General features: G+C 40.9%; 1 protein-coding gene across 8 annotated transcripts in view; it reads right to left on the reverse strand.

Moving 5' to 3' along the window:
- git1 (G protein-coupled receptor kinase interacting ArfGAP 1) overlaps positions 1-16,388 on the reverse strand; it is a 178,581-nt gene extending 162,193 nt beyond the window's left edge. For all 8 annotated transcript variants that reach the window (XM_085964964.1, XM_085964967.1, XM_085964963.1 and 5 more), the window contains exon 1: positions 16,147-16,388. In XM_085964964.1, coding sequence (XP_085821090.1) covers positions 16,147-16,198 — 52 coding nt within the window. In that variant the 5' untranslated portion in view covers positions 16,199-16,388. The remainder of the gene's footprint in view (positions 1-16,146) is intronic.
- Positions 16,389-16,738: the final 350 nt, after the last annotated feature.

A 16,738-nucleotide genomic window follows, 5' to 3' on the forward strand; every position in this document is an offset into this window, starting at 1 on the left:
AGTAATCACTGAATGATGTTGAAACAACAAAAGGGTGAAATTGAACGGACCAAGGTTTGAGTAGACTAATTGCTCAATATATGCCTAATCACTGCAAAGCACCAATCATTAAAGCAATTAGAATGCAAAACAGCTAACATAGAAGAGTACAAGGTATAAATTGTCATATTTGGACTGTACAATGCTCTGGTCAGACCACCCCTTGAATATTGTCTCCAGTTCTGCTCAACAAAACACTCAGAAGACATTCAAACTCTGGAGATGTTGCAGGGAAGACTACATCTCGAGTCAGTACTATGAAGAGTGGAACAACTTGAGTTTTCAATCTGAGAAGAGACCTTATATATGTTAGCCACTAGCCACATGTGGCAAATTGGAAATCCTGATGTAGCAAATTGCATATTCATATGGTATATGCATGTGCACTTTAACCTTTTTGTAAGAGTGTTTTTTGATCGCGCTGACTGCTTTACTCTTTCGGTTACTGAATAGTGGTAGATGTTTGTTAAGTAAATATGCACGTCAAGTACATTTACCTGTATTGTGACTGTATGGCAGGCGTTTTCTGCTAAAATGAGTACATGTGGCCAAAATTGCATCACCGTAACCACACCTGTGGATAGTTAGCGATTTCTATTGGTCAACACTGATAGAGTTATAGAAGAAAACTACTTCAAATTAAACAATAAGACAGGATGAGCACAGGTATCAACTAGCGAAAGACATATTTATGTCAAAGTTCTTCAAACAAAGTACGATCACTTTGTGAAATGGATTTCTGGGTAGTGTAGTGGAGACAAATAAAATCTAGAATCATTTAAGAAACATTTGAATGCTGTGATGGGAGAGGGGAAAAAGACTAAAATCTTTCTGGATTAATGAGCTGCAATGGGCCAAAGGGCCTTTTTCAATCTCATCTACTTTGTGATCTTGAACTCCCAAAGCACTTCAGTTTAACAGCATCATCTGCAGGACCAGGACGAAGACATAAATTATTTGTTTAATCAAAGCATACAGACATAACTTCATGCTCAGAAACAGTAAATTGGAGTGCAAACACACTGCAAGATTAAAAATCACACCAAGTTATTACACAGTACTTGCAATTCCAATTTTGGCAAGAACAGTGATGAGTAATGCCTAGGAAAAAATTACAAGTAGAAGCAATTGTGGATGTCAGTTCACATTGCACTTTCTACCCCAGAGTCATACAATTAAAGGTCAAGATGACCCAAACTGCAACCAATGTTCAGTGTTTATATGAAAAGTCAGTTTGTCCATAATGTTACAACATTTGAAAAAAAATGACCTACCTTATGCATACACTAGCCACACATGAATCGCATTTTCAGAGCCCTGGGCAATTCAGTGGGCATTTTTAATTTCTGAAATTGAACAGAACTAAATAGCTCCACTGCTCATATAATTGGCTGCTACGATTGTGCTGCAAATTCACAACAAATCTGATTTGCAGCCGCAGGGCAATACAGCGGTGATTGTCAAGCTTTTCTGTATGGGGTAAGACCCAACAAATACTGACGTACTGAGGACCCCTTGTCGTAATTTTCAAAAGAACACCAGCTACCAAAGAAATATATTAGCAGTAAGTCACAAATATTGAGAAATACAAAAATTTGACGAGATGTGCAGAAATCTGATACCCTCACTACTGACTCACTGCAGTCTTGGGCCCACAGTTTGAAAACCTGTGAACAGTACGCTAATGGAGAAACTAAAACAATGCTCCTAGATTAGGGACAGTGCATAGATTTAAAAGTATATTCATTCCACAAACTCCCTGAAAACTGGGGAATTACTTTTCTATTGGTTACTACTCTGAAAACGTTGCATCAGTCTAGTTCTTGCCCATTTCTTACATTATCCTGCTTATTGCTCTCATTCTCTCTCCCAGCCCGTCTCCTAGTGAGGCACACATGAACACACAAGCTAACTGGACACAAACATCCAGTATATAGCACACATCTTTTCCACCCAACATCCTGCACAATGCATTCTTCCAGCACACCAACTATTCCAAAACCCTCAACATTGCATTAATTTTATATGCTATATATAAGATACTATACAATGGGCGTGCACTCTGGATTCAATTTTCATCGGGAAATAAACAGAGGCTGTGCAATTTGGATGATTTTTTTTTTTTTTTTATAAAAGGGGGACCTAGATCATCTTTAGGTACTGCAGTGAGGACAATATTCTTTACACTGCAGCAAAGAGTGTTTTACTCCTAGTTCGGGAAGGACAGCAATACACTGAATAGTTACCACACTGGTAATCAATCCCCTGAAGACTCAGGTCATTAATCAAAGACTGACTCAGGTAACAAACCAAGGCATAGTTTACTAAAAGCAAGATCGCAATGGTTCCCTATGCATAATCTCCAACAATTTTTATTAACATCTTCGTAACAGCAGATAAGTGGCTGAAGCCACAATATGGGTTCAATTTTTCTTTCAATTAGAAGTGAACTATCTAGGGTTTAAGCAAGAATCTGATGAGCCCCATGAAAGTGGTGTCTATGAACTGTGGAAATAATTGTGGGTTATCATTTAGCTTGACTCTGCTTTTTTATTAAGTCGCTTATTTGTTTAGAATTTTAGTGATGTCCAAAATAAAAAAAATTTAATTTAAAAATTTGCATTTAACTGAGTTTGTGTGAAGTCCAATTTTCCCCACTAATTTTGTCCTTTAAAAAAATACAAAGATAAAACCTTAAAAAGTGGGTTTTTAAATTGGCAGTAAAAACTGACTATAATGATCCTCACTCCTACTTTAGGCTTGACAACTGCAAAAGTCCAACAAACTTTGTTGGTAAAATGCCAAGTCCTGTCAAGTTATCCTATATCGCAGTCTTCACAGGTTTCAGGCTGTTATGACACCTAGATTACCACATGACTTCACAGTAAAGGATTACTGTTGACAAAAATAGAACTATGAAAGCTGGTTTGCTAGCAACATAATTCAAAAGGCTTTTAAAACAAGAACCAACTAGTTAGTGCCAATTGAGCTTGCACCAGCAAGAGCAAGTATTATTAATGATTTGCTTGCCAATAAATTGCCTGCAAAGTTCGAACAGTATGGTTATGATCTGGAAGACTTCTGTAGGTCACATGTAAAACATTTACCTTGTGCAGGATTTTTGGAAAGAAACTGCAGGACCAAAAGGAGCCATTTTCAACATCTTGGTACAAAAGCAAAATACTGCGGCTGCTGGATGTTTTTATTTCAAAATCATTGGCATCCAGATGTAGGGGCTATAAAGTGGGAAGTACATTTCACTTCTTCGTAAACCTGTGTACACAGTATTCCTTGCAATGTCATCACTACACACATTGCTACCAGTACATTGGCGCAGAATGTGCGGTCGGCATGATGCCACACTGAGTTTGGGATTTAGCACATGTGCTAAATCCCAAACTTGCGATCTGTCAAGTTCAGACTTGACAGATCATCTGCTCTGACTGTATTAGCCTCATTGCTAGCGCAGAGTTGGGCTAATTGCTCAGCAACTGCCCAGCAATTATGCATGAACGTTTTATGGCTGGTGCAAACAGGCGCAGGAGCCTGTTTGCACAGCATAAGGGGACACCAGTCAATGATTAAAAAAAAATTCTTCATCTGATGCTTTTTTGTTTAAATTACTATAAATACCCTTTACACTGAGCCTGCCTGAGGGATTAGCAAACCCCCAAAAGTTCAGTTGAATATTATCCAAATGTAGATCTCTACCTGAATAAAGTAGTTAAGCAGCCTGCAGTGTAATGTGATTGCTTCTGGTTTATTGATAATTTTCTCCCAAATTCATTTCTAATTCTAAGAATGTAAATCCAGACTGGGGTGAGTAAGAGACTGGGGGGTGAATGAGACCCCTTTGGTTTCCTGGTTGAAGCACCGCCCCACATAATCCTAGGTACACTTATGCACACGGTGCACCCCTGGGATCCATGGGCCACCATGAGGCGCTCAACTTCTCGAAGGGTTCCCAGCAGGTAAGTGAACATTCCGTTCGGAGGTCAGCGACATTTTTCGTAGTTACGCCGCCGACTGCAATTTCAGGGCCATTATTTTTTATGGGGGAGCAGGGGAAGCAGGGAAAAAAAACTAGGTGATAAAACACACAAGCCAATATGCAATATTCTTAATTCTTAATCTCATATTGCTCCCACCTGTGAAATCTGTAAACACTAGTATTTATCATATTAAATGCTCCCTGCAGACACCGTCCAAGTTTGGAATGCCAAAAACTAAACAGCTGGCTCGTACTCTCAGTTCAAGTGGACTGAGTATGAAAATTTCAAATGCTCACCATTACACTTTACTCAAATCATAACACTATAGCAGAGACACATTGGTAATAGCTGCAATATTGGTTGCAACAATCTAAGGAATGCTGAGATAGACCAGAAAGCAATTTATTAATAGTAGGAAAACTTCAAGATATAATATTAGTGAACAGTTAGAAAAGGTATGGGCTAATCAGGGACAGACAATGTGAAATTGTAAAGGGCAGCCATGCTTGACTAATTTGATGAAATTCTTTGTTAAAATTACTAAAAGCATATAGACAAAAGGAATGCAATGTATGAAATATATTTGGACATCTCAAAAGCATTTAATTAAATGCCACACAAGAGGCTTGTTGCAAAGATTAAGTTGTATGGTAACAAGTGTAAAATGGCTGATGGATAGAAAGCAGAGAGTAGGAATAAATGGATATTTCTCACATTGTAAAGATTCAGCTAGTGACATCTCAGGAATGTGCGTTAGAACTTATTCTCCATAATTTGGAGATGGGATTAGAAGGAATATCAAAATTTGCTGACAATACCAAATTAGAAGGCATGGTAAACTCTGTGGAAGAAAGTGGGCAACTTTCTTATAGGAGTAGGCAGATATGGGACAAATGTAGGTAAGTGAAGTAGTATGTTGAGTACAGAAAATGGAAATATATCCTTCCTAACTGGCAAGATTGTCGATACAGTGGAGCGGAGTTTTAGGAGTGCCGATACATATATCTTTAAAAATGAAATGCAAGTGCGAGAAGCCTTAAAAAAATAGGGGGGTTGGGGGGTGGTGAACAAATAGGATTCTGTTTTAATATACAAGGACACTGAATATAGTCATGAGACTTGAAAAACTAGAGATTTGTTCACTATAACAGATTGTTACGGGCAAATGTAAGTTTTCAAAATTTTAAACGCAATTTAAGACAATAGTGGAGGTTGGTTGCACCAGAGCTACTGGGAGTGGAGGCGGTGTGGGCTGGTGCTTGGGCTGGGGACCCTCGATTGGAACATGGTCGGCGGGTGGTCGGCACTCCTGCGATCCACCTGCCTTTCTTCCATCACATTCCCAGGCCACGACAGCCTTCTTTTTGCCAGATTTTTCATGCGTCCCTCCCCCTCTCCTATTCTGCTGTAACCATTTACACCTCATCTGGACCCATCTTTTGTTACTTTACTTGTCCCATTACCACCCACTTTGCCTTGCACCATCATCCCTTTTGTAATTTAATCACTATTGCCCCCCACCCTATCACAGACATTTCCCTTTGTAGTTCGTCCCCCATCGTCCCCTTTTCCCTGGCTGCGCACAGTTAAAAACTGTTAAGCTCAGTTTCTCATATTAAAGGGTAAAGGATGTATCAGGAAAACACAATCAGAGTAGATTGCTCCATTGTGGAGCTAGCACTGATACAGGTCTAAAAGGCACTTTGCAAAGGGGTAAATAAGAACTGCTAAATAGAATGGGGGTGGAGGGGGAGAAAAGGGGATAACCTCATCACTACAGATAAACATGTCATAACAAAATTGACAGGGTTTTGGAAGTCACTTAAAAGGTTCAAATGTGATTGGAATAGAATTTACACAGATCATTGTACATTTGATAGAATTAATGATTCTGGATAAACATTTGGCATTCTATCTAGTCGCAGCCACTTATTCACCATTATTCCAGATCCAGACACATCCATCCAAATGGCTTCTTCTAAATTTAGCACAACTCAGCTATATCTGGCAAAAACCATCAAGTAGTGACCCATTTAAAAATGACAGGAATGAAACGAGTTATGGAAATGTCACTGCATGTTTATTGTAAGTAAGTTTAGCAAACTAGTGTTTTGGAATAAAACAGGGCTTGAATAAAGCAGCCAATTAAACACCCTTTCACTTGCACCCATCATGTTATTCCAGAGGACACTAACAAAATTAGTGAGCGCAGACGCAAGCATCTCAGGCCAACATCCCCAGCATCGAAGCTTTGACCACGCTCAATCAGCTCCGATGGACGGGTCACATTGTCCGCATGCCCGATACGAGACTCCCAAAACAAGCGCTCTACTCGGAGCTCCGGCACGGCAAGAGAGCCCCAGGTGGGCAGAGGAAACGCTTCAAAGACACCCTCAAAGCCTCCTTGAAAAAGTGTAACATCCCCACCGACACCTGGGAATCCCTGGCCCAAGACCGCACAAAGTGGAGGAGAAGCATCCGGGAAGGCGCTGAACACCTCGAGTCTCTTCGCCGGGAGCAAGCGGAAGCCAAGCGCAAGCAGCGCACGTCAACCCAAGCACCCCACCCACCCGCCCCTTCAACCACCGTCTGCCCCACCTGTGACAGAGACTGTAGGTCCTGCATTGGACTCATCAGTCACCTGAGAACTCATTTTTAATGTGGAAGCAAGTCATCCTCGGTTCTGAGGGACTGCCCAAGAAGAACAAAATTAGAAATGTTGTCTAAGTAAGTATGTCTAGTTTTGAGCCAGTAACCCAGATTAAAATGAAGGCTGTTCTTTTCCCAAGTTTAAGAGAAGGGAAGATTCTGGTTAAGATAAAAAGCTTTCTTTGATCTGAATGTGATTGACAGGTGTACTTAAAATACAGACGACGGTTACAGTGTCAGCATCTCAGCAAACACCAAGGGTGCATTTACACATCAGCATGAAGCAGTTTCGCTTCACGCAGATGCTGTGTTCTAGTGCAAATGCAGCTGAATCCAGAGTCAGGGAGATAACAGACAACGAAATGAAGCAAAGCGAGAATTCCTGGAGGGAGTCGCACACCATTTCACTTCCAAGTTAGTTCTGGCCTTAATAATGTACCCTTATTCTACCAGGAGATACACTTCAGCATTGCGCAGCAAAAGACCACCGGTACTGTAAAAGATCCAGCAGCAATTTACAACAATTAGTACTCGGTACTAAATCAAAAAAGTGTCCTTAAAGCAGTTTATTTCTTAATCTAAGTATGCCAGAAGGAAGAACTCCGTAACACAAGCTAGCATTACATATGAAACGGTAAACACTGCTGGCGTGGAGTTTATTGGGCGGTTTGTGCCATTGAAACTGCTGAGGATTGGTTTTAGACTAAAGAAGCTGAGTGTGTTGAGCGCTTTCCTGTGGCGTGTAAATACTGCTGTGTGTGTATAATATTAACTGGTTAAGATTCAGCAGATATGAAATAAGGGCAAATAAATACAGTTGTGGTCTTAGCACCTAACAGTCTGGCCCTGACTCTGAAATTTCCAGATTATCTGAGTAGATTGAACTACAGTATAGAATTTACCACTGTGGATTAATTGTTAGACCCAGGTCACATTAGTCTCGGTAAGGACAAGTTAAAATACCAAGTACATTCACAAGGGACAAAGCAGCTCATAGGAATCACTACACAATTATTGAAAAAGACTATTTTAAAAACCCAAATTGTAACACCACAGGACGTGCTTAGGTACCCTTACACAGCACAAAACCAGAGCACTCAGTGTGTGGAACTTACTTCCTCTGCCCAGCCTAGTTACCAGCATGAATCTACTGACCCTGGAGGCACAGGGTCAGGCTCGCACAATGTGAAAGCAAAGACTTTTTGGGGGGAAGATTTGACAGGAAGTAAAGCAGGCTCTCATCCAATATTACCACCATTTCGTATCAAATTGCTAATATAGCAGCAGTCGTATCATTCCTTGCTCACTTATTGCAATGGACTGCCAATACAGAAGCTTTGACCTCAATGTTTGTTTTGTGGCATTAGCCTTTTAAACATGCCAAAAAAATTCTAAATGTAAGTATTCATCATGCATTTCTATTCCATGTGCCTGTTAAGTTTGAAAGTTGCTTTGAGAAATTTGTACCCTATAGCAGCTAGCAGCCACAAAACCAGAGAATAGAACAGCTTCAATTCGTATGAACACAGAACAAACTGTCAAGTTTCTAGTTTCTTACTTCAATGTCATTGTTTAAAAGGAGTGTGTATTGGCCATACACTGGGTAAACAGAGTAAATATTGTCCCCATCACTGCCCAGTAAAAGGAGCTGCACCAGAGTTTGCTTTCAATTGACAGTGCAAAAATTTGTTTAATCAACTGAAAAATCAATTTTCCGGCTGAAGCCCCGCTTTCTGGGATCCAATCCATCCTGATAAACCTGTCCAACCTGATTGGTCTGTCCCTTTAGGGACCAATCAGATGCCAGACCTGCAGCTGGCTCTCAGCACAGCAACAGCTTAACCAGCTTCCCTTCCCTGGCCTCAAGCTCCTCTGGTTTTTCCACCACAGCCTCATGCTGCCACTTTCCCACACACATTCGCACAAAAAGATCGGCCTGCTTTTTTAGGGTATTTCTTCCAACTTATTCCTGTGCAAATTTTATTTTATTTGAGCAGCACTCCAAACACAAGTCAAAATAGGGGCTGGAAAAAGTCAGTGGGCCTCAGGACAGGTTCATGAGGGAAAATGGTTAGAGGATAGAAAGGGAGATGACAAAAACACAGCAGATGGAAGAACATTGGAGAGAAGATAAATATAAAACACAAAACCACATGAGCAGGAAAGAGCCAAAGGTGGCGAGTTAAGTACCTATGCCACCAACACACACATCCACATCTTGGTCACCTACGTTCTTATCTCCAACATTCTGCTCATCAGCTCCATCCTACACAAACTCCAATTTATCCAGAATTTCACAGCCCACATCCTGTGTTTTACTATTTCCTGCTCGCCCATCAGCCCCGTTCACATGGGCTTCTGTTTGCTCTCCATCCTCCAGTTCATTGATTTCAAAACCTGTATCCTCATTTACAAATTCCTCATTCGCCTCGCCTTATCCAACCTCTGCAATCTCTTCCAGTCCACATCCCAATTTGCACCTTCCACTCTTGGCCTATAATACTTGGCTAGTTTCCCCTCTTCCTCCATTTCACCACAGATGGCAAAACCTTCAGTCATCACTTCCCAGCACACTAGGATTCTGTTCCTAAACACATCTGTTGTATGCATCTCGATCTTCAAAAAGTCTCAAAACAGTCCTCTTCAACCACACCTTCAGTTTCTCCCACAGCCTCCTTGGTATTCGATTTCTTTCCACCCTCCCCACCCAACCCTGAAGAAGCATCTTAGGCTATTTTGCTACATCAAAGATGCTGTATAAAATCAAGTTTCTGTTTGAGAGCCTAACTCCTCCCAACTCTAAAAAAAAAAAAAAATACTACTGGCTAAAAAGTGGGAAACCAAGATCATCAGACCCAGATGGTATGCATCCCAGAACACTAGAACTACATCAGGAATGAGAAGTTATAGTTATGAAGGCACTAAAAGTTGATAAGAGTTGTCACTGGAACAGAGAATGGCAAGGGGGCTCCAATACAGCTTTTCAAAATTATGAAAGTTTTGCGAGGGTGAACAGTGAAAGACTGTTTTCACTGGTTGGTGAATTCAGTAATAAGGGAACAATAGATCAATGAAGGGGTAAATTAGAAGAATTTTTACTGAAGGAGAATAGATCATTTATTAATATTCTGATTAGAGCATACAATTGCAAGGCAAATCTAGTTACACTATAAAAAGGAGAAAAATATGGATTACCACCAAAATTTCAGTTCTAGATGTCTGAAGAGCTCCTAAAATCTCAACTGCAAATCCACATTTATTGTATATCGTTACACCCAGAATCTTAAATCCATCAAAATACAGGTAACTGTAGCCAAGACCTCAAACTTCCAGTACAGAATTAGAAGTTGTTTTAAACCTCCCAACAGTCTGGAAAAACGACAGGTTACCAAACAATACAATCGTGTTTAAATAGTTAAACATCTAATTGATTCAGAACATTTCCACTTTTGATACTGTACCATCAAGTACTGTCTCACTTGGACATTTGAGTTTCAGGTAAAGATACTGGTTGCTAGGATTCAGAAATTATATTCCAAAATGTATGATAAAAGCATCTCTGTCCATGAATCAATAACAGTTGAAGTGGTACGGACTGCCAGAGTAGCACAGAGCATTCTGCTGAAGCCTGAAAGCTGAAAAGTGGATCATGGATTTTACTTGTGCCTACAAGACATGAACAAATAGATTTCAGAAACATATTCTTCCAACCCATACAGTAATTAGGCAATGGATTAATCAGGTTAGTTTGAATAAATTATAAATTATCACACTCCTTCAGTTGGTGAATATCCATGGTACAAAAATACCCAGGTTCAAGCTTGTAAATGAATGGCTTAGCAATCAAGGAGGGGGATAACAAATCACTTCATGTGTGAACAGGATGCGGGCGATTTTTTCCCCCCCCCTTTCTCACAGATACGACAAAATAATTAATTTGGGAGAATAGAGCAACAAAAAAATTATCCATGTATACCATAATAACATTTTACACACTCTCAGACCGGCACTGGAATTGGAAAAATCGAAAGCAGCGCATGACAGCTCCACGGTGAAATGGGAAGGCTTTTATTAAATAAACGTCTTTAGTACCAGTCAACTCCTGGTGCCCAGTTACGGAGCAGCATAAACAGAAATTTATTAGAAAGGTGCCTTCCCATTCTATTGGCTAGGGAATTGTGCAGAGGATAGGGGACCCAACGAGAATTCCTATTAAAATCCACAAGTTCATTTATTCTACAGTGGCAATGCCAAAAAGTGTAGGTGCTTAAAACTAATTCAGTTTACTTTGGTAGTGCACTTATTCCAAATGCAATGCAAAGTGCATGTTTCTGTTACACGGGGTCGAGAACATAGGAACAGGAGTAGGCCATTCAGCCCCTTCAGCATGCTCCGCCATTCAATGAGATCATGGTGCCAACGTTCAGGAGAAGAGTATTTAAAATGCCCGATCATTTTGGTGCAGAGCAAAATTGAACCTTAATAAAAGTGCAGACAATATACAGACTTTTGCACTTTCCTGAGAGAGATAGGATTTTAAAATGATGCCAAATCAATTATATATAGATATAAAAATGGGAAAAAAATGAAAGTGCAGTAAAAACAGAAAATGCTCCACAGGGCAGGGAGCATCTGTGGAGCGAGAGACAGAGTTAACACTTCAGGTCAATGACCTTTCGTCACACTGCAGTGATCTTTTATTAGCAGCAAGAAAACACCAAGAGCAAAGAAAACCAACAAGTCTGAAGAGGCAAGTATATAGTGGAGATTAAATTCTCCATTTGCATCAACTTAAAAAAAAAAGTTACTTCCCCCTGCTCCTGATCTTCAGCAATCCCTAGATAGCACTCAAGGAAAGTTAAGGGGAGAACATTGCATAGAATGGAAGTTGATGACCATGGGTGTATGTGGGGTAAATGCAAAGGGTCAGAAGTAAAGACAGCAGCGTCACATTTTCTCCTACTTGCTCCAAAGGCTATTCATTAACAGCATGTAATTTTGGAGCCACAATTAGGGTGGATCCAAAAGCAAATCCACGTAATTTTAAACTAAACTAAATAAACTATTACGACCAAGACACATACATGAAGAACAAGCTATATATTTTTTTTTTTTTTTTTAAATTGAGCTCCTACATTGATTAAAACAGAAGTTAATCTGGCAACAGGGATAATGAACTGCTAGAATATCATTTTATAAAACCTGCGCAAGCCTAGAGAGAGTGAGCTTTCATAAGCTCTTCAGCTCTGGAAGAATAACATCAGACCCCAGTCTTCATTGACACCCACGTACAGTATATGCACTTCAAAGCAGTGATTAGACAAAGATATGGAGCTGCACCCTGGCCAATTTTTCCCTTTCCTAGCCCAGGGACACCGTCTCTAGTGACCCTTCATTTGAGATCAGCGAACACAAACCAGAGTATCAAAACTGGGATCTTCCCGATTTGTACGATTCAGCGTTACACCGAGCAGTATAGTCATTACCCCTTATTGACCAACTGAAGGGCCAGATTATATATTTAGAGCAAGGTTCAACAGTTTTCAGAAAAGTTAAGTAGAAAAACTTTCAAAAAAGGTTTAGCCAAAAGTTAACATTACAAAATGAATTAATATTGTTGAAAACAAACTGGGAACGTTTGGTTCATTTTCAAACATCCACCAGCTGGGAAAATGTTCTCAAAGCATTCCGAACAGTCTGTGCTGTTGACATGTTTTGTCAAATTTTGCAAACCTACTTTAAATACAGATCTTCATTATGTCCTGGAAAAGTGTATTTTAAAGCTCCCAATAGCCAAGTAAATGCTCCACATTATGTGATTATCTAATGTCAGCCAAGGCACCATTGAGGCGCTACACTTTAGCGCCTCTGATTAAAGACAGAATATAAAAAAAGCGTTCCACCTCATAATTGTCATCAAGCTAGAAATAGAAAGATGATTGTCAAAAGAACCCGAGGCGACATGAGGAAAGACTTTATGCAACAAGTGGTGAGGATTGGGAATGCACTGCCCGATGGGGCGGTGGAGACAGATTCAATAGTCGCCTTCAGGAGGGAATTGGATAAATACTTGAAGGAGAAAAAATTGCAGGGATATGGGGAAAGAGCGGGGGAATGGGACTAATGGGTTGCTCTTTGAAAGAGCCGGCGCTGACTCAATGGGCCAAATGGCCTCCTTCTGTGCTGTACTGTTCTATGATTCTATAAAAAATGGTCATTCAACATATTAACTTATCCATCACGACCCTATAATCCACTCCACCATGACACCCAATTATATTTCCTAACTTATTTCAGAGTTCCCCCACAGCCCTATCCAGAAGTTCAGTCCATATGTTAATTATCTTTGTGTGAAGAACTTCTTGGCAAAAGTCGTACATTTGCCTTCTGCTGGTATGAACCAGTGTCCAGTGTTCTGCTTTAGTCTGAAGTCGTTTACAGATCTACCTTTGCTCTGAAGAATTCTCTTATATACCTCGACAATGTCATATCGCAGTCACCTCCTTTTGAGGCTGAAAAGCCCAAGCTTTTCAATTCTGTCATCATAACTTGGTCCTTTGCTGACCTTCTCTAAACTGTTTCCAACCCCTGAATCTCTCCGATTCCCACTGGAAATTGTGCACGAGTGTTAAGTGATGACAGGCTTGGACGAGCTTGCAATGCTTTCAGAGTCAATGACATGCTCCATATGGGCTCATACGAAAAATGAATAAAATAGCAAAGGGATGGTTAGAACAAAAATTTACATATAATGTTGAATTCTGTGCCACAAACCATTGCTGAAGCACAGTCCATCAATTTTTTTAAAAGGGAATTAGAGAGTTGCTTGAAAAAGGGGAATATTAAATGTACGGGAGCAAACAGGAGAGTGAGATTCGACCACGTGGTTTATGTAACAAGAGCATCAGGACAGATTTAATGGGCTAAATAGCCTATGCAATAATAGTCCATGATTTTAGTATGCTTTACGGAATGGTAGCCTGCATTTCATTACACTCTTGACAATGATTTAATTGTTTGCTTAAACCTATCGATCAATTTCTCAGGCACTTGAGAATTTGGACTTTATTTATTTTCCTAAAGGTTGGGTTTACATTTCATACAGTGACTGCAACCAATAGACAACCATTTGCTATTGCCCATCTGCAAATGTTTCACCGGATCAGGAGATCAATCCTAAATTATAACCAAAAGCACAATATTTACAAATCGGTTGTTCTGAAAGCAAACAATATACATTCATACTTTACATTGATCTCTGGAAACAAACTTCAATATCTACAGGTCGCGCAAATAGCGTAATCTGCTTACATTTTCCTCCTCGGCATCGACTGCAAACATCGCAGTCCATTGCTGTTTGCATTCTAACTCGATTTGTGTGCGTGTGTGTGTCTCTCTCTCTCTCTCTAAACACATATACATATGGTCTGGGGTTTCTCTGATTTTCTCCTTCCTCTCGGAGAAGACAATGGTTTGAATTTCTACAGAAACTGTTGCCAGACATTTTGGTAAATTGGCCAAACTATGTCAACTTCATTTGTTTGGCCTCTGACACTACCAATATTCCATTTTAGTGTGTTTTTGAAAAGATTCTCACTGCCATGCCAATTATCTGGCGCTTTGTTCAGCTGGTGGCACTAATAATAGTTAGTTCGCATCCATGAAGACAACTTTCTCCCCCCACTTTAAACTGAATCACATAAAAATTCTCACCCACCACCCAAAAGGCAGATGTATAAACGCTCGATAATTAAGAACATGCAAAATGGAACATTTTCCAGCAGCATATTACATTGCATTGTTCCATACTATCTGCACTAAAAATGCACATCATCTTTTAATTTGGAGAAGGAAAAGACAGCCTCAAGATGTACATTAATTTACTGTTTGGGGATAAGAGAGATCTTGATGTAACCTGTAATTTTAAAAAATGCACTTACAAAACATTTCACAATATTGTTCTCGACTGCCTGAGCCTCATAAATGTAGACAGTGTCTGTAAATATAATTAAAAGATTCACCATTTCTGTATACAATGTTCTAAACAGTAGAAGCTTCAATAATTGTAGTTTATGTTAGAAATCTTGAGTGAACACCAAGAGCATCACCTCTGACTCTGCCAAACCCACCATTTTACAACTGTACTAAGCTCCAGCTGCACAGTCCCACCACCTGCAGTCTGACCCAAGTGCCCTGGCAGCACCTTGGGCAAGAACGTGTGCAATATGTTTACCACAACATGCGTCCCTCTGCTTGACCCTGGATGAACATCGTGGCTGGCAGGGATACCATTCAAGAGTGCATTTTATTTTTAAATAAAATATTTTAGTTTTCAACACCAAAAATGCAGAGAGGATGTCAAGCATAGGAATGATCTCAAGAAATAAAGGTCTAGATTTTCGTCACAGAATTTAAAAAAGGAATAATCACATCATCCAAAGAATAGCTTGACAAGTCAAAGTACAGTGGTATGTTGAAAAATTACCTCAAAACAGGCGAGAATGCAAAATCAAGTTACAAGAACGCCAACAATGCATTTTACTGGCAAGTACTCTACTGTTATGCATAAACTTCCAATTTTGAATTATAATTAAAGGTAAGTAAACAAAAAGATTCAATTGGCATCATCCCCATATTACTGCAAACTCTTACTTCATTAAAAAAAAACCAAGCATATATTTAGCTGCAACAGAACGGATATCTCCTAAATCAGATCTGATATCTCCGAAATCAGCTGGCACATGACCAACCCGCACTTGTGCCTCAGCTGTTATGTAACCCAGTGAACATCGCAAAATAAAACATTTCAAATAAACTGAGGTTTAAGTTTGTTTTTTTTTTTTTTTTAAAGTATGCATATTGAGCACTCCACCTCAAATTTCAGAAACATCACAAATCTTTTGCTAGCAAAATGCAGCCTTTTGAATCTATAAATCCGATACCAATTAAAAAAGTTTTATTAAATCAATTAAAAGGCTCGCAGTGGGGTGGATCCGTCAGAATCGAAGTCGTTGCACAGAGGGGTAAGGATGATAAGGAATCACGGGTTTCTTGCGGTTCTTGTTGGTTAATCCAACAGATTAGTGCAGCGACTTGATCACCGCTCAGTCTTTGGGACAATGGCCAGTGTTACTACAGTCACCAACTTGACGTTTCCAAACACGACTTTACAACCGGCCACTGACACCAAAAAAAAAAGACACCAGCCGAAAAGGTGGAGGTGGGAGGAGGTGGAAGAAAAAACAATTTTCTCCGCATTCAACCACGAATCGGTTCATTCTCCAGAGTGAGTGACTCGCCGAAACCCACACCGCCGCCGACCAGCGGACTTGACAGGCCCCGTCTGCCACCGGCTCTCGCGTACAAAGCTCGGCCGGCAGAAGCAAAGGAGTGGGGGGGAGGAAGGCGGCCCTGCTCCCGGCTCCGACCACCACCCTCTTTGCCCCCCATTCACTGAGTCACGTACCTGAGGCGCTGCAGTCGGCGCAGACTTCGTTGGGCCGCAGCTTTCGGGACATGGTGTTTTTTCTCTCTCTCTCACACACTCGGTGTTTATTTATCTCCGGCGCTGACCCGCGCCGAGCCTCTAATCTCCCAGGGCCGCTCTTGTTTAATGCGGGCGCATCCGGTGCGAGACAAGTTGCTGGAAAACCGCAGATTGCGCCCGACCGCCCCCATTCCCAGAGCCGCCCGGAAATGACAACCGCCGCGAGCGAGCGGGCGCGCGCGCAGCCCAACCTGCTGCTGCTGGGATTTCCCACGCGCGTCATGCATGACTGACAGCCCTAGCCCGCCAATGGCGGGCTCGCCTAAACGCCGATTACGTCACCGCTCACCAATCGGCTCTCCCCCGCCTTTCCCAAGGTTGGGCGGGACTCCGATTGTGGCTCCGCCCAGCTTGAGGCGGGGGGAGGGAGGGAGAGGGAGGGGGTGAGCGCAAGGCAGTCTGGGAGTTGTAGTTCTCCCTGGACAGCTGGTGCAAAAGGTGATGTCATTGTGCAGGCTGGAGCACCTTGAGGGACACGGCAATATTTCTAAATATTAGAATTATTTTCCTG

This window comes from Somniosus microcephalus, chromosome 22 (assembly GCF_052327205.1).
Source record: "Somniosus microcephalus isolate GS21.2 chromosome 22, FLI_Smic_1.0, whole genome shotgun sequence".
Taxonomy (NCBI): Eukaryota; Metazoa; Chordata; class Chondrichthyes; order Squaliformes; family Somniosidae; genus Somniosus; species Somniosus microcephalus.